Source organism: Octopus bimaculoides, chromosome 1, assembly GCF_001194135.2.
Source record: "Octopus bimaculoides isolate UCB-OBI-ISO-001 chromosome 1, ASM119413v2, whole genome shotgun sequence".
NCBI lineage: Eukaryota > Metazoa > Mollusca > Cephalopoda > Octopoda > Octopodidae > Octopus > Octopus bimaculoides.
Genome location: NC_068981.1, coordinates 41,575,175 through 41,602,058, shown reverse-complemented (window position 1 = coordinate 41,602,058; position 26,884 = coordinate 41,575,175). Strand labels below are relative to the sequence as shown.

The 26,884-nt window shown below is 34.9% G+C and overlaps 1 protein-coding gene across 3 annotated transcripts; it reads right to left on the bottom strand.

Annotated features, from left to right (window-relative positions):
* Positions 1–3,448: 3,448 nt before the first annotated feature.
* Positions 3,449–26,608, bottom strand: LOC106881839 (ADP-ribosylation factor-like protein 6-interacting protein 4). 3 transcript variants are annotated; one of them, XM_052966343.1, is made up of 5 exons: positions 26,181–26,608; positions 8,192–8,403; positions 6,971–7,088; positions 5,320–5,389; positions 3,449–3,571 (listed from the first exon to the last, which is right to left on the bottom strand). In XM_052966343.1, exons 1-5 carry the CDS (start codon positions 26,210–26,212, stop codon positions 3,515–3,517), a joined length of 489 nt encoding a protein of 162 aa, XP_052822303.1. In that variant the 5' UTR covers positions 26,213–26,608; the 3' UTR covers positions 3,449–3,514. The 3 variants fall into 3 exon arrangements, with proteins under 3 accessions (XP_052822303.1, XP_052822301.1, XP_014787837.1); XM_052966341.1 differs by lacking the exon at positions 26,181–26,608 and adding an exon at positions 11,859–12,303; XM_014932351.2 differs by lacking the exon at positions 26,181–26,608 and adding an exon at positions 11,305–11,752.
* Between the last annotated feature and the right edge of the window lie 276 nt (positions 26,609–26,884).

Here is a 26,884-nt window from a genome sequence, read left to right as displayed (position 1 = left end):
AAAAAAAAAAAAAAAAATTTCGGGCCTAGTGCCTAGAGTAGAAAAGAATATCCAGGACAATGGATGTTAATATTTTGCTGAGGACTTTGGAGGGTCGTGAATATGGAGGTTGAATAGTTTTGTTTTGCACAAAAAAGTGTCCATTGTTTAATATCAGGTGAAAAATAAGTGGTGATATTCTGAGAACACAAAGCAACTGATGGCAAACGTGACATGTAGTTACACAGGTGATGAATCGTTCAACCATACTATTGATTGTAGGATAGTAAGCAGTTGAGGAAGATCATTTACAACCTTAGAGGCACGGCAATTCTGGGAAAAGGCTGAACTGAAACTGATGTAATTTGTTGTAATTGTAGTAGGTGTGTGAAAACATGTAAGTCAATGAGGAAGTAGAGCTTTAGCTATTATTTCTGCTGTGGTATATCATAGAGGGATGGCTTCAGGCCTTTGAGAAAACCAATTCACACAAATTGCCTAAAGAAGGCTCACTCTAAATCAACCCTACCACCTGTTCCAACTGCATCAGCACGTTCTTACTCTGATGTTTTCACATCTGCTCCACTGACAAGCATAAGATCAGATCAGTGAGTGCACTGGCTGCTTACTATGTGCAGTATAGTAGTTTTTAAAAAGTGTGTTACTTTCAAGATAATATTTGCATACTGCTATGTGATATCACCTTTTTTTCTGCTCTCACACACATATATCTGAACATGTATACATTGCATACTCACCAACATGGATAAATTTACATTCATTTAACAGAAATTCAGGCACCTAGTATATGTTGGCTACACACAACTGACCCACGTAAATACATATATTCTCAAGTCTATCATATTTTGCTTCCTTATATGTTTAAGTACCCTAATATTCAACCATATGTTTGGTTTCTCTTGCATATTTTTCACACTCCTGGCTATGCAAGTTTTCACACCTCAAGCTTTTACAGTATTTCACATGTAAAACAGTACTGCAATATGCATGGAAAGCATCTGTTAATACTCTTTTTTGTGAGATCACCTACTTGTCATCTATGCAATCTAACCAGCACTCCTATTCCTGTATTCACCAATTCTAATGCACATACCTGAACACACTTTAAATCTACGCTTACTGCACTTTTCTCATTTCATTTAATTTGCTGCTTCCAGTCATTCCACTTGACAGCAGAGTTCTGTAGCAGTAATATTGGCTGAGTCCCAAACACCAAGTCACTACTTAAGAATCAACCCCAAATTATTTTGTTCAGATGTAAAAAAGAACAAAACAATAGACTAGAAAAGCACTCGGAGAGCGCAGACCTGCGCCAAGCAGCTCATTTCCACCTGTAGCGGCACAAGCAGTCAGCGCCATATTGGATGAGAGCTCACGGCAGCCATTGCCATCTCCAAGACTGGAGCAACACCTCACCTGCATCCATTTGCCATGCGCGAGATCACAAGGCTCATGATGGCAAACTGGATATAAGGGCCCAGCAAATAGATTATCTCTCTTCTTCACCGCAAGCACTTGCTGAACACACTTCACTGGCTGGGTCTCCAGGCTAGTCCTGTCTGCATGTCATATCTCCAGAGGTAATGGGCCTGCATTAATGAAGATACAACGAATGCACAAAGCTTGAGATGGCATACTGAGAGCAACACACTTCACCTTCTGTGTAACTTGTAAATAAGACTGGTTGAGAATTTGCATTTTACTTAAGACTTCTTTCCTCGCCTGCTGGAGCCTGAAACAACGCAAAGAACAAAAATTTATGGGAGAAGGCGATATTCAGCCGATATCGTGAACCTTGCCTCCCATTATGCACTCATATACATGCATGCTGAAAATCGCCCAATTTCCCAAACCAATGCCTGCAAAAGTCAAAACTACAATCACCACAATCAATTTCTTTACACAGTTGAAAATCCATTATCCGATACTCACGGGACTGAGATTGTTGCAGATTTTTGATTTTTCTAATTTCGGAGTGCTTTGTTAAAATAAAGAAAATTGCATCTACAAAACGGAACAGTTTGAGGATAGAAATCAAGTCTAAACACAATAGCATATAGACATACTCTGAATGTAGTTCTATATAAATCTTTAATAATTTTTTTTATACTTAAGACCATCAGAAATGTTAAGATATCAACCTCTACCCACATTGTCATGCTGTGATTGAAAGGTTACAGCATAGATTAGATTTCTTTGATAAGTTTCGGCCGAAGTTGACTCAGGCCATGTCTAATTTAATAGCACTGCCAGGAAGAGATACACAGTCAGCCCATTCAAGCAGAGGGTTATTGTTTTCAGAGACATATCTCGGTGTGGGTGGTTTATCTGGTATTTGTTGGGGGTAATCATCTAGGGATCATTTGAATGCCGTGAAGTCACTTTCCTCCTTTATGTGTGCCTAGCATGAGGTTGAAGAGAGCAGGGCCAATTGAGGTGAAATACTTCTGTCATAGTGTTGTGATACGACACAAACATTTCTGTAGTGGACGGATGGCACGGGGGCTAAGCCTCGGATGAATTTTAAAGAGGGGTAATGTTGATGGAATATTTTCCACATCATAAAGATGATATAGAGTTCACAGCGGCGGTGGAGGAAACAAAGCCTGAGCTTTTTGAGTCGATCCCAATAGTCAAGGCTTGTCATGTCATCCTCCACCAAGCAACTCATTTCAAGATGGATACGCAAGTAAAATTACGAATTGAGAAACGATGATGAACATGTTTTCAAGGGAGATAATCAAAGACCGTAAAGTAAATATAACATGAAAAATCCTTCAAGAATCCATAAAAATCCCCAGATCACTTCCTTGTGTCATTACCAACTTTTCCTGCAAGTTTCGAGTCATCTTTGCACACAGACGGACAAACCAACGCTGATGAAAACATAACCTCCTTCCTTGGCAGAGGTAATAAGACGATTGAAGTCAGACTAACTTATTTGCATTTTGATAAACAGATTAAGAACTTGTTTTTATCAATGGCTAGTTTGACCAGTGAAAAAAAAAACAGAATCTACAGATTCTATCAGATTTCCAGTATATTTTGGATAAACAATACATAGAAATCTCATTAATGATTTTGCCTTTGGTGACTTTTCTTTGACAGATATTGACTATATATAGATGGTGCACCTCGTAGCTAGTCAATTGTCAAGACACGGCTCAAGCCAACTTGCTGCAAGAATTTATGCCACTCATTCCTACTATCATTACTGACACACACATCTGTCATCAACATGCACAATCTGATTCATTTGGCTTAAATATTGTTTTTCTGTTGGTCATTGAAATGACATTTTTGATAATAATAAATATTTTGGATTTGGAATTTCACAAAGGCTTCTGTTGTTCTATCAACCAACCAAAATATACCCTTGTTACAAAGTAAACTTGGCTTTAAAAAGAAATTACTACATTTGTCACAAAGGTAAAGAAAGACACAAATATAAATCTTAATACTGTGTAATTTTATTCAATAGAATAAATATAATATGCAAATAATGTTAATGTCCTCATTTTTGTAAACCCATTTTGGACTGGTAATACAAGCCATCACCAATTGTTGCTTGCTGTAAATGGTAAAGAAAAGTTTAAGTTATTATAGTTGATTTCAAACAAAATCAAGAATCACATATTTTTGTTAATTATTGGTTACAATGATATGAATGAATGCTTAGATCAATAAAATAAGTATCAGTCATGTACTGAAGCCATCACCTGCCCCTTCCCTCAAATGTGTTTGTGCCTGCATAAGATATCAAAGGTCAAGTTTACCTTTCATCCTTACATATTAAATAAATTACCAGTTAAATACTGGAGTTGATTTAATTGACTGCCCTTCCTAGAAATTTTTAGCCTTATAAAAAATGATTATCATTATTTTTGTTTGCCATAAGCAAACCTGTCTAATGGACTTCCAGATGAAATTGGAATATTACTCCATATAACTAGTAAAGAGGAGAATGATAGACTTTTGACTTGCCTTAAATAAATTAGAATCAATATGTGATACAAGATCTACATTGGCCAGAGCAGACCCTTTTGAACCATATGGATATTATTTAAAACTAAGGACAAAAGGAAAAGGCAAACAGCTCAGCTTGCTGTTGCATTACACACCAGTTTAGAAGCTGATGCCAATAGTGCTAACCCAATAAATTTACAATGATGGAGAGGAAATAAAGATTGGAGAAAAGTGGTAAGCTGTCCAGAAAGTCATAAGGAACCCAATAAGGCATGCAAGATACAAGTGACTCCTTCTTGTATGGGTCTACTATTAATGATCAATACTTTTGTTTGTTTTTGTTTTAAATCTAATTGGCTGATTTTTCAGTAACCTGTAACATACTCAAGGATCAAATTAAATTTAGCTTCAAATTATAAGTAATATTTCGGAGTTCTTATATTTTTTCTAAATATGAAGTGGCTGTGTGGTAAGAAGTTTGCTTCCCAACCTCATGGTTCCAGGTTCAGTCCCACTACATGGCACTTTATATATATATATATATATATATATATATTTATATATATAGGTAAGTAGAGTTAGTGGTCGGAATAACCATCTAAGGGATAAAAATATCCATTATTACTACTGGTGTAAATTACCTAGTTAACCCTGGGCAAGGATATGCAAGCATACTATGCTCATAGGATACAGGTAATAACAGAATAAACGAGTTTATCAGGAATCAAATTTTAAATAAGCAGAAAATGGAGAAAACTTTTGTTCAACAAACAAATTTACTACCATCAGTTAATTATTTTTTAATACAAAACTTTAACATTGCTCACAGCTGTTTCTGCTACCAATGTCAGTCGGTGCCTCCAAAGAAAATTATGAGAATAATATTCATCATCTTTATAGCACATCCAATCTAGTACACGGAGCTTCATCAGAGTGAATACAAATACATAAACTAAAAGAAGGGAAGAGATAATAATGATTTCATGCATACATCACAAATTTTCAGGAGGAGGATATTGTGAATTTTACTAACCCAATACATGAATGAAAGGTAAAATCAAGAACAAGAGGAGTTGCACAAAGAACATAGGAAAATACTATAAGGCATATAATATGACTATTTATGACATTCCATTATAAAGAAGTTTCAATTTCTTGAACATTTTCAAAGATATACTGCTGGCTGGTCATCAGTTAAATACATGTTTTACAAAAGTAAAAATATTACTGAAGATGATGTTCATATTCTTTTATTCTATTCTTTTACTTGTTTCAGTCATTTGACTGTGACCATGCTGGAGCACCACCTTCATGCTGATATTCTAATTTCAAGTGGACTACAAAAAAGCTTACCTTATTTATTTGTTGATGTCTTTCTTTACTAACAATTTCTTCAAGGATTTCTCCATCTCCCTTTACAAGCCTATTTTAAAGAGGAAAATTTGTTAAATCATTGTGTGAACTTTATTACTATTATATCTTATTATATTATGCATTTAAAAATCTAAGTTTTGTGATTGAAATAATTTTTTTACCAAATCTAATCTCAGTTGAGATGTTACCTTCATTTATTTCAATTTATAATTCTGTAAGCTCTATTACGTTTGTGAGTATTAGTCTTATATATGAGCAAACTAAATAACACACACACACACACACACATATATATATATATATAAGCAATAAATTAAATAGAGAGATTCAATTGAAAAACTAACAATCTATATATATTATAATATAACATAATATACTATGAATATACTATTAAAATTATTAAAAAACCAAAAAAGCCAACAATTTATTTCGACTTATATACATTATTTGATTTATAAACAATTCATATCCATTTATAGAAGTCTCTTCAGGGTTTTGGTTCAAAAGACAGACGCAATTCCGTGTGAAAGGATGGCCAGATTGCAAAAAAATTGATATAAAAATCTATGTTTAGGAGCGCAAGCTTTAAATTTTCTACTACATAACAAGTTCAATTAGAAAAAAAAATTATAACGGACAAAATAATTAAGTAAATAGCATCTACAACTATCGAAATATATTTCCATATATCGCAAATAATATTAATCCAAATTTGTTGAGGTCAAAGACAATCTTTGGCTATTTTAATAACTTACAATAAAAATATATATGCATATAAATGAATTAAGTATCGGGGTCTTACTTAATCTAGAGACAGTAATAAAACGTATAAATAAATATTCTTTCTCTAAATTTGCCTATGCATGTTAAAAAAGAACCTACCTCTAGTATTACAACTAATGATTTATTTATATGCAATATCATCATCATCATCATCGTCATCATCATCATCATCACCATCATCATCATTTAACATCCGCTTTCCATGCTGGCATGGGTTGGATGATTTGACCGAGGACTGGTGAGCCAGAGGCTGCACCAGGCTCAATCTGATCTGGCAAAGTTTCTACAGCAGGATGCCCTTCCTAACGCCAACCACTCCGAGAGTGTAGTGGGTGCTTTTATGTGCCACCGGCACGAGGACTAGTCAGGCAGTTCTGGCAAAGACGACGCTCAAATGGTGTTTTTCACATGCCACCAACACATGTGCCAGTAAGGCGACACTGGCAACAATCACGCTCGAATGGTGCTTTTCATGTGTCACCGACAGGGGAGCCAATCCGTGGCCCTAGCAATGATCATGCTCGGATGTGATTTCATCATTCCACTGGCATGAGTGCCAATCAGGCAATACTGTCATCAGCCACGTCAGCGATTTTGATTTGTTTACTTTTCATTTATTTATAACTACACAAAGAAAAAATTATATAAATTATATAAATGATAATATGGTATTATATTAATATAATGCTAATATATAACAACTCTTCTCTTATGAAGAGAAACTGGTGACTTATCTCTGCATTATAAATTTAATTTCAACCAAACCCCAGCAAGTATTCATTGTGTACAATATTTGCACCTAAAACGGCATAAAAGAGATCCTTAAAGTTTTATTTTACATAAGTACCTATTCCGTCCAGTTGTAGGATCATAGACACGTCGGATCACACTTTGCTGTTTTTCCCATTCTTCTTTTGTCATAGGTTTCAGTATACGTGGGCTAGGGCCTGGTGCTGATAAAGTATCTGAAATGTAAAATAAGGAGAAATTTTTGACAAGGTACAATAGTTAAGTTGATTGAATCACATTAATTGTATAACTGACAGTTATTCATAGACCTACAAAAGGAAAACTACAATGTTGGCCTTGACAATAAAGTTGAGTAGATCTGAGTGATAATAAATAAATTTATTCAATTCTTCTACTTTAATAAGTCTCTAATGGAAAATCTATGAAAACTTATAAATAATACCAAACCTTTATAACATGTACATCATGACAAAGCTAACAAATATATAATTGCAAAACAATCTTAAAGCAAGTTTGCAAACTAAGTTTGTCATCAAATTAATTTCATATGTTGATAATAAATATAATATTATATCATTTCAACAGTTTAGGATAGAACAATGTTAAGAATATATTTAAAGCTATGTTCTTACATTCAGTGTATACAATAAGAGTAAAATAGAGAAGGTTGTTATGGGACACCCAGAGAGCTAACCCCAATTTACACAAGGAAATAGCTTTAAAAGCTTTGTTGTGTTGTAAAGTTTTACATAATTTTTTTTCTAAGATTTACCTGTACTGCATTTCAATGTAACTTTTTACTTATGCAAAGATTTATATTAATATTCCATTACAAACTGAGAATAGTTTCACTTGAATTACTTTGAGTGAAAGTTTAATGCAAAATTTTACTGCTTCAATTCTAATGCTCTTTATTTACTTATAGTCTCTTGATATTACTCACCTAAATAATATCCTGTTCTGATGTAACTAAGCTCAAACTGGAGTTAGTTGAAATGGTTATAGCATTTCAATATAAGATGTATCAGTACTTAACAATGATATAGTAAGGTTAAAATATATCAAGAAGTGATTTATAGAGATGAGAAAATGGAAAGTTGGGACGTTCATGCCTTTCTTTGGTATCATAAAAATAACTAAAATAGTTTGAAGTGAGAATTGAAATGGTATACCATTTGGCTTACCAAGAACTGGCTGTTCCATTGTGGTATATTTCAAAATATACTAAATGGTTATGAAGACAAGCTAATATACACTTTAATCTGATAAATCGGATGAAATCATTAAGAAATACAAATATCAGATACAAATAGCTCACCTTCATTTGACAGGGATTCCTTAACTTTGGAAGCAGGTTGCAGTGATGTAACTTTCTCAGTTATCTTCAGAGGGCTCTGTGCATCTTCTTTGCCAGTTGACACTTTCTCATCACCTGAAGATTTTTTATGCTTCTTCTTTTTCTTTTTTTTCTTTTTCTTTTCTTTCTTATGTTTTTTATGTTTCTTTTTCTGTTCTGAAGAATCATGGTGGCTGAAAAAGCAAATAAGCAGAATTAAAATATTGAAAGTTCATTAAAATACCAAATTAACCCTTTTCATACATATGCACACATATTTCATTCCTTTTATGATTTTCTCTTTTGTTTGTTTTTTTCCATATTTTTATACCTACATTGCCATGGAGCCATGCATCATTGTGAAAAAACATGAATGGTTACTACTGTTGTATAACTGACCAAGTGAGATATAAAAACAAATGTTGCATTTCCTTATGAATATATTTTTAACACTAAAGACATATTATAATTTTGTTATTCAAAGATAGTTCTGGCAAAATTTGGAATTTGTTACTACAAAAAGAATTGTTGTCATTGCATGGGTGAAATGGAATTCTTTGAGGCAGTTTTCTATGGCCAGATACCCTTTCTGTTGCCAACCCTCACTTGTTTCCAAGTAAGGAAATAATCCTGAATCTATTGAACAACAAACATTCCAGATATAGATACGAGCTTTTTTATTTGCATAGATCACACATGTTGTAACATGTCAAGAAGCCTGGATATGCTTTCACAGTTGACAGCAAGTATACAAAACCACCCATATTGAGAATGATGTTGTTGTTTTGTTTACAGTCAGAGAATAAACATAAAAACACGGAGAAATACAAACTCACTCACACAAACACACATATATATATACAATATATGTATACATATATATGCATATATATACAAAGAATTTGTGTATTCCAGACATAAGGTTTGGAATGCACAAATTCTTTCAGAAAATGTTTTTCACCTATTTTCAACCGCAAGAGAATGTTAAAATACATAAACATCTTTTGAACTGACAAATTATAAAAAGGCAGGTTTACACTTCAAGTTACAAACTTTAGATCCAAATATTTGTAATTTAAGATAAAAAAAAAAATCATCGGTGTTAGATTTCCTCAGGGTTGGTTAATTTTAACTTTTCTATATCCTTTTGTCCTAGGAAAAAAATTAGGAGGTATTCACATAAACTGTGATTTGGGAGAATGTATTTCAGATGCATTTTACATGGCCACCTCCACTTCTACTACTCTCCATCATTCTCGTCACACCTTACACACTCTTGCAGCTTTCATCCACTCTCCCTGATTCTTTTTTCTGTCATCACACTTTGACATCATCATCTTGCATGTACAAATATATCATAAAGTGTGCCCTTACATGATACAAGACAATCTCACAAGTACAGGTACTAATAATGATATAATTATGATGAAATGATAATGATTTGCAGAATACTTTTACAAATGAATCCACTGAAATGAGAATTGTCATTCCTTGCTTTTGTTTTCAGTTTAACTTTTTAATATCTAAACCACTCATATCCAACTAAAATATTCTACCAGTTTTATGTCCAGACTGGCCAGATTCAGTCTCTCACACCTACCCTACAATATCATTACCAAGAGAAAATCTCCCCATTCACTGGAGGCAATTTAAGGGCTTTAGAAAACCAATATTCAATAAGGTAGATTATGTACATCCTGTAGAACTGATGTCTCCTTTTAATTTAATCAATGACAATAAGGTTTATTGAATGTTACAGATTAAATTAAAGATAAATATTTCATTTCTTGTATGTGTGGAAATATTTCTTTCACTTACTCTTGCACATTCAAGGAATGTACATCTTGAAAAGAAAGAATGATGATTCATCAAAGAAGATATCAGAGTGTTATTTAGAGTAAAGTTTTTTCATATGACTCTGGAATCAAGAAGTTAAAACAGCATTTGTAGTATATACATTGTGTCCATTGTAGGCTATGAGCACACGAGATGTAGTGGAATCACAGGGCAAAATAACAAAATATAAGCTTTATATGTGATAGATGCACTAGAGCAGTACGCATTATAAGCACACCAAATACAGATTCTCTTAAATGCCAAGATGACGAATTAGAAGTAGTTGGTGGTTTTTGTTAACTACGAGATGTAGTTAACTGAGGACGTGGTTGCTCTGAGAGTATAGCAGCCTGGAGAAATCCCAGGGAGTTACTACCACTGCTGGCAACAAAGGTCTTTTCCTTCAATGAAAGGTACATTGTATGACACTTGTGTTAGAACTGGGATATTACATGCATGTGAGATATGGGTTTTGAACGCAGAAGATTTCAGTAAACAAGAGAGAAATGAAGCAAGCATGCTTCGTTGGATGCACACTGTTAATGTGCCTGAACGATATAATACAAATGTGTTGAGACAAAAACTGAGTATAAGAGGAATCAGATAAATTGATCATCTCTTATGCTCTATAAACTGAGGCGAACATGATTCACTGATGAGATCTAAGACTAAAATATGTTGCTTTAGCAGTTACGTTTACAGGTAGAAACTGCATGGTTCTCATTTTCAGGTCCATTAGCTGGTATTAGAGTTCTCTCCCTTGCTTGTTAATTTTGTTTTTCGAACATTTCTAAAGGGACGTCTAACTGCAAGCATTATCACAGTTAATTGAACTTTTTCAAGTTTTTCAAGACGGTATGTAATTTTCCTACATATCATTTTCAGCGTCATTCACAAATACTATCCACAGTCTACAAGACTGATGTGTGTCAACGATTTGTTTTGAATGCACCTCTTGGCTCCAGACAATCGTAGAAAGGCTGTAATAACATCCTGAGATATGATGAAAACAATGTATGGCATGAAAAAAAAAGGTGTGTACCACTATCCTATAACCACTTAATATTGTTGTATGCAGCATTCAGCAAATTACTGGCAAAAAAACTTGGAGAATATGAAATACAACAATAACAATAAGGCCACTATGGAAATGGATTATCTTGAGATATTAAAATATTGACGATCTTCGGTTCTAGAGACATACATACGAGGGTACCTAAAACCCAAGGTCGCTATAATGTGAAATAGAAGTAAATCACCTCGATTTTTTGCTGCTTTTCTTCGATCTTTTAAAATTACCTACATCACTACTACAGGAACTGCTTCTGCTGGAACTCCGTTTTCGTTTAAGAATTCGATCAGGCAGTGATTTGGGATGCTTTGATAATTTCTTTGAAGAACTTCTACCACTAGTGCTCTTTTCTTTGGAGTCATCGTGTGATGTACGGTATTTCTTAGAAAAATGATGACTACTAATTTTACTGTCATGTTGGGGTGTTTTGTGTTTATTGGACTTCGGGCTGTCCCAGCTTCGTGTAGAAGATCTTGATCGAGACGAACGCTTATTGGTCGAAGACATCATTAGCTGTAAAATATAAACACCATAACCTGAAAATTTAAAAGTGTATGGGAGCTGCCATTTTGTTTATTTAACATATGAAATGGTGCTCAAACGAAACGAAATCAAATTTTCGCTCAACAGTGTGTGTATCAGTCTTAGTTAGTATTTTAATGCCTTGGGATTCTTTATAGAATTAGTCAGCTAATACTAAATTAAATTACAAAATAATAGTTATCAAAGTTATTAACTTACTTTATTGAATATGACTCAAGGGTTGATTTTGAATGTAACGCACTACCAGTTTTCAGAAAGGCGCCCATAAAATTTATAGGAAAAACTTCATGGGCCACTAAGCGTAATATACTTTTTAAAGTATTGAGCAAAAAGGAAGGTAGTAACCCCATTGTGAACTAATCAAAACTTTGGTATGAACCACTGTGCATCACTGATTTATATTATTTCATTGTTCTACTCTACACCTGTTAGTTTAGAAGACATGGCTATACAGATATTCAGCTGTATATTACAAGGTGTCAAACGATTTTGTAGAAATAATGACACACTTGAATTTGTTCGAATTATAATAATTCCTTGTAGACAGTAGTTCATAAAGTTGTCCTAAATACAAATGTCAGTGTAGCCTTTTGTATCAGAAAGTAAACTTTAAATAATTGCTACTACTATCTTTAAAGGTTCCTCCAGATGAGATGCTTTTCTGTACAATGTTAAGTCCAGCTGTTGTTGCTCGTTTTCAGCTGTGTTGATTGGAACAACATGAAATGAAGTGTTTGGTCAAGGACTAATTAACCAATTCTACAGAGATTAACTCCACAATCAACAGAGCATTAATACCATGCAGTGACATTTTCTAATCCCTTTCTCATCAATATTATTGCCAAACCAATTGAAAAATTTGACATATTCTATTCTGAAGCCCTAAACCAAGTTCACATATCAGTAACTTCATTAACTGATGGATTACACATAAAAAGAAACAGAGAATTTTTTAAATAAATCATCAGCTTTAAACCAATAAATTATATTCACTATGCTATTTCTCCTTTTTGTATAACTATATATATATATATATATATATATATATACATACATGCAAGCATGGCTATGTTGTTAAAAAGTTTGCGCCACATTCACATTGTTTTGAGTTCAGTCCCACTGTTGTAACATCTTGGGTGTCTCCAACTATAGCCCCAGGTTGATTAAAACCTTGAGTAGAATTGGTATGTGCTTGAAAAGACACATCAAGCTAAGCAAAAGTACGGTTGTCCTTGCATAGAGGTTTGTCCCTTGCATCCCTCTCCAGTTGAGCATTCCTAATTTTGCAGGCTCACAGGTGCTGGTGCCACATAAAAAGCACCTGTACCAGTGCCACAAAATGCACTCATGCTGGTGCTGTGTAAATGCACCAAATACACTCTGTAAAGTGGTTGGCATTAGGAAAAGCATCCAGCCGCAGAAACCATGCCAAAAAGACAGAGCCTGGGCATCTCTTCAGGTGGCCAGCTCCTGTCAAACATATGCCAGTATGGAAAACAGATGTTCAATGATGATGATGATGATACATATATATATATATATATATATATATTAAAGCAGTGAAGTTAAAGTCTGCTCAGAGTGGCCTTTCTGGCACTTGTGCCTGTGACATGTGTAAGGATTTTCAAGCAAAATCGTTGCCAGTGCCCCTGGACTGGCTCTTGTGCAGGTGGCACATAAAATACACAATTTTGAGCGTGGCCGTTGCCAGTACCGCCTGACTGGCCTTTGTGCGGGTGACATGTAAAAGCACCCACTACACTGAGTGGTTGGTGTTAGGAAGGGCATCCAGCTGTAGAAACTCTGCCAAATCGGATTGGAGCCTGGTGTAGCCAACTGGTTTCACCAGTCCTCAGTCAAATCTTCCAACCCATGCTAGCATGGAAAGCGGACGTTAAACAATGATGATGATGATATCTGTGTCTGTGTACATATACATATGTTCATGTTTTGGTGTTTGAGTGCAATCTTCCATGAAAGCATGTCTGGTCAGTGAACCGTTCATGTTCAAAGGATTAGGGCAAATATTACCTTGCTAGGAAATAGGTGATGGTTGGCATCAGGAAAAGCATCTTGTTGCAGAAAATCTGTCACAATAAATTTTATCTGCACCATGCAAGTATAGAAAAGTGGATGTTAAAAATGATGATTATATATATATAAATTTACGTCAACTTTCGATGCTGACATTGGTTGGATGGGTCACACTCAAGTCATTTAGCATTACTGCCCTCCTAGATAAGTTGGGGACCACATGCTGCTCATGTTCCATGTTGGCATGGTTTCTATAGTTAGAGACCTATCTAATACCAACTACTTTACAGCATCAACATGACAAAGTTGTCATATCCTCAACAAGACTAAAGAGTCCTCTTCACTCAATGTTGTCTTTGTTTGCTAACCACTTTACATGGAGTAATTTTATCAGATTATCAGTTCTAGGTATATTTCTTTGTTCCCTGCAAGACTAAAAGGCAAATAGACTGTGAGAGAGTGAATGAAACAAAAATTACTGACAAAGAGAGAGCTAAATCAAAAGGATGAAAGAGAGAGAACAAGGGTGGGCTGAAAAGTTCATAGGCTGATTATGAAGGAGTGATGCTAGAGCTATGAAATCTTGCATGCATTAATTTCAACACGTCTAATTAATAACTGCATTGTTTCTTCCCAGGTAAACTGACATCTGATTATTCAGGGAAGACTTCAAACATAACTAGCAGCAATTTCTGTAAATGGACAAAATTTGGCATTTTGGTGTTATCAAGTATCTGCAGAAAAAGAGTTTAGCCCTCAAGGACATTCATGCTGACACAGTTGCAACATTAGGGGATGATGCTCCAGCTCTATTAATTGTGCAAAATTGACCAGCTGAATTTAGGAGAGGAAGGGAGAGTCTTGAAGATACCCAAGGTCTGGACATCCTGCAACTGCCACCACCACTGAAAGCATTGATCGTGTTCACCATGTAGTGATGGATGACCGACAATTGACTATAAATCAAATAGCCAACGCTATTAGCATAACCCATGAGAAAACTGAGAATATTCTACACAATGAACTTAGCATGATGGTTTCTGCTCAGGAGGTGCCACGTCTTCTGACACCTGATCAAAAGCACACCAGGCTGATCACATCACAGGAAAATTGGACATTGTTTGAGGTGGATCAAGTTGGTTTCCTAGAATATTTCCTAACCCAGGGTGAGTGTTGGCTACATCACTTTGAGCCAGAGATAAAGAGTAAATTCATGCCGTGGAAACACACCTCCTTGCCCGCACCAAAGGCCAAGGTTGTTTCATCTGCAGGGAAGGTTATGCTCTCAATTTTTGGGGATGCGAAAGGGGTTGTGTTTATTAACTATCTTCAAAAGGGCCATACCATCAATGGAAAGTACTATATCAACTTGCTGAGACAGTTACTAAAGGCTATCAAGACCAAACGCCAAGGAAATCTGACAAAAAGAGTGTCTTATTTCATCGACAATGATCCAGCACACAAGTTGTTAGTTTCAATGGCTGCTGTGCATGACTGTGGCTTTGAAATGGTTGATCAGGCTCCCTATTATCCTGATTTGGCCCCTGACTATTGTCTGTTCCCCAACATGCAAAACACTTGGCTGGGAACCAGTATCACAGTGATGATGATGTCACATCTACTGCTGATGTCTTTTCTGAGCAATGGAATCCAAGCACTGCAACACTGATAGAAGTGTGTGGACTGCAAGGGGGACTATGCTGTAAAATAAGCCTCATTTGGTCACATTCCATGAGAGTATCTTAGTCAACCTATGAACTTTTCAGCCGGCCCTCAAATGGGGTTGAAAAAAAAAAAACAGGAATAGAAGTGAGAGGATGGTTTGAGTGGGAGTAATGGAGAAGCAACAGTGACAGAAAGCAACATGTTGGTAAGGAGATTGAATAGAAAACAGTATAAGCAGTGTTACAGAAGGAAGAGGGACTGACAAGGAGACAGAGTGAGATATAGATGAGGGGGTAAGAAAGAAGGAAGTGCAGCAGATGTAGACTTAACAGAAACATAATGGGTGAGAGACCCGAATGTAGGCATTGTATATCACAACTTCCATTACTACTACATGTTGAATTGTGTTTTCTTCTGTTTGCACAGGAGAGAAAGTCTTCTCTATAATTATGTAATGACACACATTGTAGTTCTTTGTCAAATCTTTCATGATGTCCAGATTGTTGAGATAGATTTTCGCCACTTTATCCTACGTTTTTGTAAGTTACCCTCAACCACAAGTTGTGCATATGGAGGGTGTTAGTTATGTAAACTAACACCCTCCATATGCACATCAAGTAACAGTACCAGTACAGTCTTTTGCACACACACATCAATGCCAGATTATTTACAATATTAATTAAAAATTTACAGTAAAAACTATTTTAGTTTATTTTATTTATAAATTTTTATCCTGACATCTATTAGATAAAGCAAATATAGTTACTTTTTTTTTAATAGAATAAAAATAATAATAATGCAAGAATATTGAAAGACATCAAATCTGATTGAATAAAAAATATCATTGAATCCACAACCATATTTCTATGCTAAAACTTTCCATCTTAGCATTACATTATCATTTAAACAGTTTATTTACAGAATAGTTTTTATTAATAGTAGTATTGTTACATATGTACATAAAAATATCACAACTGAAAAAAATACCATGTACAGATTTTTTGTTTTACTTTTGATAATTACACTGAAATTTTGAACAATAAGTTGTATTTAGTCTCATGCATTGACAATATTAAACCTTCTTATGAGTTTATTCACCAGGTTTTGTAAAAGTAATATATATTACCTTTATGTTTGAAGTTGCATTTTTCTTTGTAAAACAAGAAAAGAAAGATTTAAAGATGCAAGTAATTACAAATTAAATAATATACCAAATACATATATTTTGGAAGATGATGTAAGGAGAATAGAAAAGAAAAGAAAAACCAAGAAGAAAAAAACGGCAAAGCATATTACATCACATTTAGAAGATAGGCCTGGGAAATATATAGTATTCAGAACATAGATAAAGCAGAGACAGACATTTTTCTGCATCATTCTTTTAAAACTGAAATACAGTTAAAAAATAGAAAGCTCAGTTTACAATATATGCATACTTACTGTCCATTCAAGCACTTCCATCATAAACATGTGCATATATACATACATAGAAATCATCACATTTGTTTGTGGGTGTATATATAAGATAACAAGAACAGAATTATTTATTTAGATAATAATTAATAGAACTAAAAAAAATGTTAAACTATTAAAATTGGGATAAAATACTCATAGAATCAATCTATGAAACAATTAATGTTAATATTCTGTCATATTAAATAAATAGAATAATGTTGGAATTTACTCTAATGAAGGTTACTGTCAAGAGAAAGAGACTAAGTAAAATTCATAGGCAGTGATTTACACAGAAAAAGCAAGTACATGTATACTATGTATAAATAAATATACAGAATCATATCAATATGTATTCAATCTGACCAAGAGTTTATGTGGCAGCTTAGGAAGGATATAAGAGTGGGTGGTTTTCAAATAACTTAATAAGTCATCAGGTCCTCAAAGTTTTCTTCCTAAGATTCCAAACAAAAGACTACTTTTAAAAATGTAAACAAGCTTGTACCAAGACATTAGATGTATGTGTGTGCATGTATATTATACACACACACACACACATATATATATATATATATATATATATATAGAACACATACACACGTACATTACATATATATACATACTCCAACCCATACCAACATGGAAAGCAGACATAAAATGATGATGATGATAATGATATAATAGGTATACATTGAAACTCATGAAGGATCTGAAGCTTCACTTTTGAATAAATGAATAAACAATCTTAGATGTATTAAGTGCATTTTACTTTCCACTTGTACATCCAAATGAAGAAGTGTGCATGCACACATAATATATATATAGAGAGAGAGACAGACAGACAGAGACAGGCAGATACATTATATCTATACATTTCAATGATTACATGTTGATATGTATATATGTCATGGAAACCTCTCTTTCTACCACCCTCTTTAACTAAGTAAGGCAAACTATAAAAATTTTGACAAGTAATAATTCCAAGACAAAAACTAAAACCCCCATAAACCTAGGATCAACTCAAGAACTGTAAAGCTCTCTCTCTCTCTCAGCTAAACTATTTTGACTGTCTGCAAATGGCTTCATAATTTGTTATAATACATATTTACAGTTACTAAAATGAGAATATTTTGCTAATATATACCAAAAAAAAAAAGATATTTTAAAATATTTGCTGTGTTATTATGCAATTTTACACCATCTTTTGCATATTTTAGATTTGTCTGAAATCTATGTATTTACATAAATGATAGAATGGACGTATTGTAGATATCAACCAGCTTCAGACAGTAGGCAAAACTCTCACAAATTCATTCTCCTAACTGTTTTGGTATCACATTTCTCTTGAAATATCCTGACTGGTTATTATATTTCTGTTGAAATACATTACCTCTAATTCAATAAATTTTTAAAATAATGAAGAGAATTTAATAAAAATAACTTTCTCATTATTAAGCTAGTATTTGGAACATAAATTATTATGATGGAAGGTTTTAATTAAGATCATTTCTAAAACAGGAACTTTCTATCATAAAAACAGAGGCAGTCTCAGGTGGGTTGGTATCAAAAGGGTTAAATAAAGGCTTTCTAGTTCCTGATATAGAAATAATGAGATTGTCGCAGTTAGATATCTTTCACCATAGCTTTTCGACTATGACTGACCTGGATTGTACAACAAAACAAAAGTTTACTTGAAGCCTATGATAACTGAAGAGCCTTGTGTGGATGCATGATCAGCTAGATATAGCAATCAAGTTATCTTAAAATCACACTCTACTATCTTAAGTTAGGAAACACTGAAATTAGGATACATTGAAACATGTAATCTCATGGCTATGGAATCCAGTCTTCTACCTGCAGATGTTTTATGTGCGTGTGTATTGTGCAATTCAGTTTCAGTTTCTCTGCATGTATGTCCCTCTTAATGTAAGCCATTTAAGTCCTTAGCTATGTTCAGTCTCTGCCACCATAGCAATGCCACAGATGAAGTATTCAGGGGATTCAAATTAGGAGAGCTTGGAAACCACATGATATTGGGAAGGTCACACGATAAATGTTCTCTCAGGTCCTGCTGGACACAAACCGCCTTCTTCTCATGATGTAGGATATGTACCTGATAGCTTTGTGTACTACACATTTGAGTAGTGGACTCAACTACTTTGAGCTACTCAGCAATAGCCTTCAACTCATTTGGGATTGTTATTGAGCATTATGTACTACATACAACTACATCAAATTTCAATGTATTTGTAGTGTAATGATTTTATTGTGGATAATAGAAAATTCCCTACTTCACTGTAACTAATAGTTTTATCTCTGGAAGGAATCCTCAGACTATAAGATTCTCGTTAACTGGAAGTTGTATCTATTTAACTCAGAAGTGTGATGTGGTCTACTTATTGGAGGGGTTTGTTTATATTTATATTCATATTTATTTGAAGGAGTGAAGAAGCATGGCTCAGTGGTCAGAGCATCAGGCTTACAATCATGACCAGGCTGTGTGTTGTGTCCTTGAGCAAGACACTTTATTTCATATTGCACCAGTTCACTCAGCTGTAGAAATGAGTAGCAACATCACCGGTGACAAGCTGTATCAGCTTTTGCCTTTTCCTTGGACAACATTGGTAGCTTGAAGAGGGGAAACCAGTACACATGAGCAACTGCTGGCCTTCCACAAACAAACTTGCCCAGGCTTGTGCCTCAAAGGGGAGCTTTCTAAGTGCAATCCCATGGTCATTCATGACCAAAGAGGGTCTTTACCTTTTGCTCTTTACGCGAAGGAAGACATTTTTGTATGAGGAGATGGTATCTGAGTTGGCATGTGGATGTAATTTGTAAATCTGTTGGGTTCTGTAATTACAAAAATAATAATTATAATATATAAATAGAATGGGGTTGGAGATGTTAAAAGGTCACCCATTCACCCAACATATCATAAGCTGATATTTAACAAAAGAAAAAAAAATCACACAGTCTAAGAATTCTGCCAAGAATGAAACTACTAGTAACTGTGAAGCATTGGATTTTCCAAAACCCACAATACATAAAAGTATATGCATTCCTTAATTTAACATCTATCTTTATATTCTAACATGACTTAGCAAAATACTTATTATTAAGGCATTATTTTTACGGTAGGATGTTCTTACTGCTGGTAAAGTCCTTCCTGTCAATATATATATTTATATATTACATATAATCAAATACATGTGTGTGTGAGTCTAAAACATTAAGCAATCTCTTCCTTTTTCATCAACAAACTAGAACATTTGAATATATGTATATACATATATAGTTTCTGTTACCTAGGTGACCAAATTAGCAATGGTGGAGGAAGTTCAGAGAGCTATTACCTCTGTTGGCAACAAAAGGGCTCTCTCTCAGAGTGAAAGGTAGGCTATATGATGCTTGTGTGCAAACAGCTTTACTCCACAGTTTATGAGACATGGGCTCTGAATGCAGAAGACATGCATAGACCGGAGAGAAATGAAGGTAGTCTGCTCCATTGAATGTGCAACATCAATGCACATATATATGACAAAGTGCAAATGTATTAAGAGAAAAGTTGGGCATAAGAAGAATCAAATGTTGCATGCAAGAGAGAAGACTATGTTGGTTTGGACATGTGATGCGTATGAAAGAGGACAACTGCATAAAGAAGTGCTGATCATTGAAAGTAGATGGTACCCACGGAAGAGGGGGACCCAGGAAGACATAGTATGAAGTGGTAAGGACTGATCTCAGGATGTTGGGCCTCACAAAGGAAATGACAATGGACTGAGATGTCTGGCAATATGAAGTTCTTGAGAAGACCTACCCACATCAGTGAAACTGAGTTCTAGAAGTGCTGTGTCTCACCCACACTTAAGAAAATTTCTCACACACTCTACCACAACAAACCACATCTCTACATTTCTTCTCTTCTTCACATTTCCACTTCATGCACTAGGTTTACTGCCCACTCTCCAAACCTGTCCTCTTGGCCCTCTGCTAGCTTCTGACCTGTGTGTTCCACCCATGCTCTGTCTCACTGTATCATTGTGTATACCTGGCACTTTGCCACCATCTCTATCCTGCTGTCTCTCTCTCTCTCTCTCTCTCCTTCTCCTGCACTTCCTTCAGGTTGGGTAACCACATATTTCCTTTGCAGCAGCGCATTTGCTTCGGTCTTCATTCCTGATCTCTCTCTCTCTTTCTCCGGCCAGGTAACCTTGTATCTCCTCTACAGTAAGACACCTGTCTGTCTCTCTGCCTCACTATAACCTTTCATCATCCAACACAAGATCACCTTCTCCAATGCCCCCTCATCTCTCAACAGTTATTTTTCTGTCTTGCAAATATTTGGTGACTCTGTCAGTGCAGGTGCCACTTAGAAGCACCCAGTCTGCATTGTAAAGTGGTTGGCATTTAGAAGAGCATCCAGCTGTAAAAACCTAGCTAAAACTGACCTCACCTGTGCTTGTGCCACATAAAAAACACTAAGTCCACTCTGCTGAGTGGTCGGTGTTAGGAAGGGCATCCAGCTGTAAAAATCCTGCCAAACAGTTACAGAAGTCTGGTGCAGGCTTCTGCTTGGCTAGCTCTTGTCAAACCATCCCACTCATGCTAGCATGAAAGGCAGACGTTAAATGATGATGATGATATATATATATATATATTCATACACATACACATGTATACGTACATATATATACATACAGAGAGAGAGAGAGAAATTAATTAGTGGTGCGTTAGCAGCATTTTATTTCATTGCTATTTGTTCTGTTATACCATAGAAGGTATTTATAGATTTTTTTCACGATTGTAAACAACAGATTTGTGTATGCAATATTGTAGAGAGAAAAGGCAGAAAAGATCCAGACATGCTAAGTTTTAATCTTTAAATTCATTTTTTATCAGCAACTGTACTCCACCTAATGATAGTGGGTTTTATAAGCAGTGTTCATGGACAGTAAAAAGACCATTGCTGCTGATGAAATCCTTATTCAAGAATTGAAGAAATGAATCAGTGTATGTCAGGTTGTTTTCTGCTTTTTCTGTTCATGACTATATGCAGAAATGTTGTTTACAAGCACTGATAAATACAGCAGGATGAAAAAGTTATTCTATAGATATATTCTATAATAGAGTATAGCAACACACATACACGCATACACGAATATGTCATATTGGTACATAATCAAATACAAATTTCCTAGTCATACTTGTATAAGAGCACATTTTCATATATAAGGCCACTATTCAAACACCTAGGATACGTAGAATTGTTGAAAATTTATGTTTACTGATTTCTTAATTTTCAAAATAACAAAAGAAAAAAAGAAAACTAAACATGTAGGGAAAAAAATCTTTCCATAAAGTTTTCATTTGGAAAGAAATTTTGCTTTAGGAATGCTTGATTATTGTGCTGAATATATATATTATATTTTCATTCAGATTGCATAACTTTGTCACTACAACTAAATGGTTATATTAATTAGTTTAAGAACTCCAGCTTATAAGTTGACAGTCTTTTGACAGTTTTCTTTTTAAGAGACCTGCCATTGAAATTTTCATCAAAATTCATGTTTATATTAGGCATATTTTCACCATTTTTGCCAATAGTATATTGTGAATACTGAAACAGAAGGGAACCATAAGGTAAACATGAACATCAATCTCCTAAAATAAAAGTCATGTGACATGCTACATTTATAAATATAGCAAACATTATGCATGTGTGTTTGTTTGTGTGTGAGCAGATGTTTATAAAGTGGGTAAAAGATTATTAGGATCACACATGTAATATATAATTCCACTCTGAAAACTTGACAGTGGCAGCACAATTAAAAATACTGCATTATTATAAAACTAGATAACGTAATATGTTTCTGTAAAACTGTGCCACCAATTGTATTTTAAATGTAGCCATTGGAAAAACTTTGATTTCAAACTGTCAGTGACCTTATGTGATGAAAAGGTAACTACTTTATCTGTTTTCATGTTTAATGCTTGGTTCTAAGAACTTGTATTTAATTCTTTGAAAGACAAGGGTCATATGTAGAACATTAGTTACTCTTCTGTACGATCATAGAACACATATATTTGTTGAGCATTATTCTTTTCTTCTTCCATTAACTGGAGATTTACTATGATTATTCCAAAAGAGATGAGATTTAGAAACAGCAGCCAAAATATCAATAGAAATTCAGTCCTGCAAATAAAAGAAAAAAATACTAAAATTAGCTGTAGGATGTGAGTATGTGTGTGTGTGTGTGTGTGTGTGTCTCTCTCTCTCTGCGTGTGTGCACATAGACACACACAAAAATAATGTACACACGGACACACAGTACATGGAAATAGTAATAATCCTTCATAGCATTGAAGAGGTCATGTTAGTACAGTGCTAGTTCATGAAGGTTTTTGTGAGTGACTGAATCATGTTTATCATATCAAGATGTCCAAAGCAGTATGTCACTAATGGGTCCTTGCTCAGCATACATCTCTCCAGCAAATTGTATACAACTCTATCCAAAGACATCAATGATTGTGAAAGGACTGCTAAACAGTCTTTGTTTGGCAGGATATTTTTACCAGGAGATATTTACAACGGCAGGTGTAAGCCTTGCTGTCAGATATTTAGTAAATGTCCAAGCAGTGGACCCATACAATAGATGATTCCATCACTGTTCAGAACCTTCTCTTAAGATCATCAGGTAACAAATGACTTCCAAATGATACTAGGGCCATCAAAAACAGCCCATGCTTTTGCAGAGATGAATTAGGGATGTGATATTATTTCCTAAATATACAAAGAAGCCTACATTTATGTAATTCTCCCTATTAAGCCTTCCTGATGGTAGCAGACATATACAGTCTCTGTAGAATTGACATACAAACCCAAATCGGCTGCTTTTTTAAGGTCATGCAGAAGATGTCTTTACAGAGAGCAATATCATCAGCATACTTTGCATTGTGGTTGAGTGATAAGAAGGAGGGTGAACTTTGTTAGAGTGAAGCAGAGTTTTTTAATTTTGTCAATTAAAATATGAAGGACATAGTCCTGGCATATGATAAGGAACAATGAAAGCATATCACTTTGCTAGGCATCTATCTGCACTGATGCCAAAGAAGTTGGTGTGTCTTAATTAGGTGATTGTAGTTTAGCTCTTGTAAAGTATCATTACAACTGCTGCTACTTCTTGAAGTTCATTTTGCTTCAGTGTACCCAGTCAAAAGCTTTTGAGAAGTTCACAAACAGAAAGACAACTTGAAGATTTTTAGCCTTGACTACCTCAAGTACCTACCAGCCATGTGATTAAGACAACTCACCTGACTAGTCTCCTTATGGTTTACAATATTTTAGCCATGTGAAAACCCATCTTAAATATAGGAGAATATAGAGGAGGACCTCACTGCAACAGCGAGATGGTTGAATCTATGTTGAAGTACCACCCATTGACTTAATTTACTAATTTCTAACATTGTCATAATGTCAAACATTTTGAGAGAAGGTACAGTCAATTAAATCTATCATTGTATTTGACTAGAACTTTATTTAGTAAATTTTGGGAAGTACACACCCACACGCGTTTCACTAAGAAAAAAAAAAACCTCGGATTTTTTGCATGGAATCAAGTGCCCTGATGTCCTAATGTGTCGCAAGCCCCTTATTTTTGTTTGGAAAAAAGGTTGGGTGGCAAACTGTCCTCCCCTCCCAGAATCATTGTAATTTTTTTTTTCGTTGAATGAATTACGGTGGCCTCATAATATGTCATAAAACACTTTTTTGGGTCCGGAAAATGGGAGGGGGTGGAATCCTCGGAAATTTTACTTCCCACCCTCAACATTTTACAGAAATACGTTTTCGACAATGTGGATTACATGGTTCGTTATTAAATATATATTTACTAGTTGGTACTATGTAAATTAATATGTAATAAGGGGTTTGCGGCACATTAGGAAGTCAGGGTATTTGATTCCTCTCAAAAAATCCAAAGTTTTTTTGTTTTTTTCCTTAGTGAGACACGTGCGGGTGTACTTCCCAAAATTTACCCTTTATTTTAACGAACCTAAAAGAATAAAAGATTAATTTAACTTTGGTAGGGTTTGAACTCAGAGCGTAGTAGAAACATTAACTAATTACCACAAAGAATTTTGTCCGAGTCTAACAATTCTGCTGTTGACTTGATTTATTATCACGTAAAAATAATTTTCATTAGTTTTTTTTCTTCTTTTCGCCAATACCAACAATGGGGCATATAGTTGTATTTTATCCACTCCAATTAATTACAACTAAGGATCTGTTTTAGTTTGACAACCCGAGAACCTTTTTATGACTTCTACAAGTAGAAAAACTGAGTGAGGTTAGAAAAAAATTAGTACCCAGGTTCAATTATTCTAAGTTTGTACTTCCAGCGTTGGACAGTTTTAGGGAAGACGAATTCAGAAATAATGTGAAGCATAACGATGCAGTGAGAAGATACATAGGTTTGGGTGAGTAGTAAAGAGTTCTTAAGTTCATGAACCAATGGAAGACAAGACATAATAGGTCAAAACAATATCTTCCCGTAGCTGCACAAACTATAGCCAAATGAGTCTCAATGTGGTCACACGAACTGTTAGAAATAGCAGCCAAATCGTTTCCTAAGCATTCTTTGTCTTAAAAAATAGGAAAGACATTAGATAATGCAGTCCCAGAAAAACTGGGATGGCCACGGCTAGAACGCTTTTGACCACAGATCCACAAGATCATGGCTGACCTGAGCGAACAAACAACTGTAGCCAGTTACGAAACAGATCTAGTTTATCTTCGGACGCAACGCCTTATATCCAGTACGATTCAAACAAGAAACAGGAACACATCATGTTAAAATTATTGTACTAAAAGCTTCTCATTTTTTTTTCTCTTACACCCCTCTAAAAAATTAATTTAATTCGATTCCGTTCAAGATATCGATGACGGTTCACTAATAATCGACAATCGGAATGAATTTTCGATAACGTGTAGATCAGTCAACAAATCAGGGCTTTTTAAAAAATGCAATCAAATGATATTCCGAACCCCAACTGTAGAACTACCTGCAGAGAAAAGTAAACAAAAACGAAAACATACGGTGTTTATGTTTATGTTTTCAATCTAAGATTAGAAGAAAACGACAATAAAATATTTGGCGATCTTATTTTTATATATCACCATCAACAACAACGATAAAGGTTGTTTATTATGTTTGGCAATTGAAAATATCTAAGGTGGTGTTATCTATTGTACACACAATATATATATACTGTGCATGTGAGTATTTATATATGTATACAGGTAAATGCCGATACTATCGGATGACGTTTTAATTCATGACATTTAGCAAAGTTAAACTTATTCCAACGTACCGTATTGCAGCAACTGATAACAGAAGATACATTCTCTACAAATATAACAATAATTTCGAGGTTAACCTGCGATTATCGGTAACGGAGAAAATTAGTTATCAGTCGAATATTAGTCCATGTTGCGCCTGCTGGATCTTTTCATCGGAATGTGTTAGTATGATAAGATATTTCAAGTGTGTCTGTGCGCAAGTGTGTGTAGTGTGTGTGTGAATGTGTAGTGTGTGTACAAGGCCTCTAAAATAAATTTTGTAAAGCAGAAAAAAACGACATTCGCCCACATCCCGGATGATGTCCTTTCACAGTTCAAGAGAACTCCGAGGTGTTTTTTTTTTTTAGGAAGGTGTTCCCAGCAAATATTCACGGATCCTCTATGGCTCGCTGAGCCCTAGATCAATGTACATCTTGAACCTAAATTTTATAGGTCAGGCGCGCGAGTGTGTGTTTGTGTCTCTGTATGCAGGCGCGACGGTGTAAAGGATAGCTTCCCAACCAGGTGGTCTCGAGTTCAGTCTGGGAAAGTGTCCAGTGTGTATATATCAGGGTGTGTGTCTTGGTGTTTGAATTGTGTTTGTCCTCCACCGGCATTGGTTTGTTTACGCCCCCCGTAACTTAGCTATTCAGCAAAAGTGTTTGACAGAATAAGTAGCAAATTTATTTGTTCGACTAAAATTCTTCGAGGCAGTGCCCACTGCATAAGCAGTTTA

Bases quoted from the DNA above. Each gene is read 5' to 3' on its own strand.
- LOC106881839 (XM_014932351.2), bottom strand. From the start codon at position 11,627: ATGATGTCTTCGACCAATAAGCGTTCGTCTCGATCAAGATCTTCTACA. The intron at 7,089-8,191 runs GTGAGCTATTTG...TTTACATTTCAG, and splicing joins GGAATCCCTGTCAAATGAAG to ATACTTTATCAGCACCAGGC. The intron at 5,390-6,970 runs GTACTTATGTAA...TCTTTAAAATAG, and splicing joins CCTACAACTGGACGGAATAG to GCTTGTAAAGGGAGATGGAG.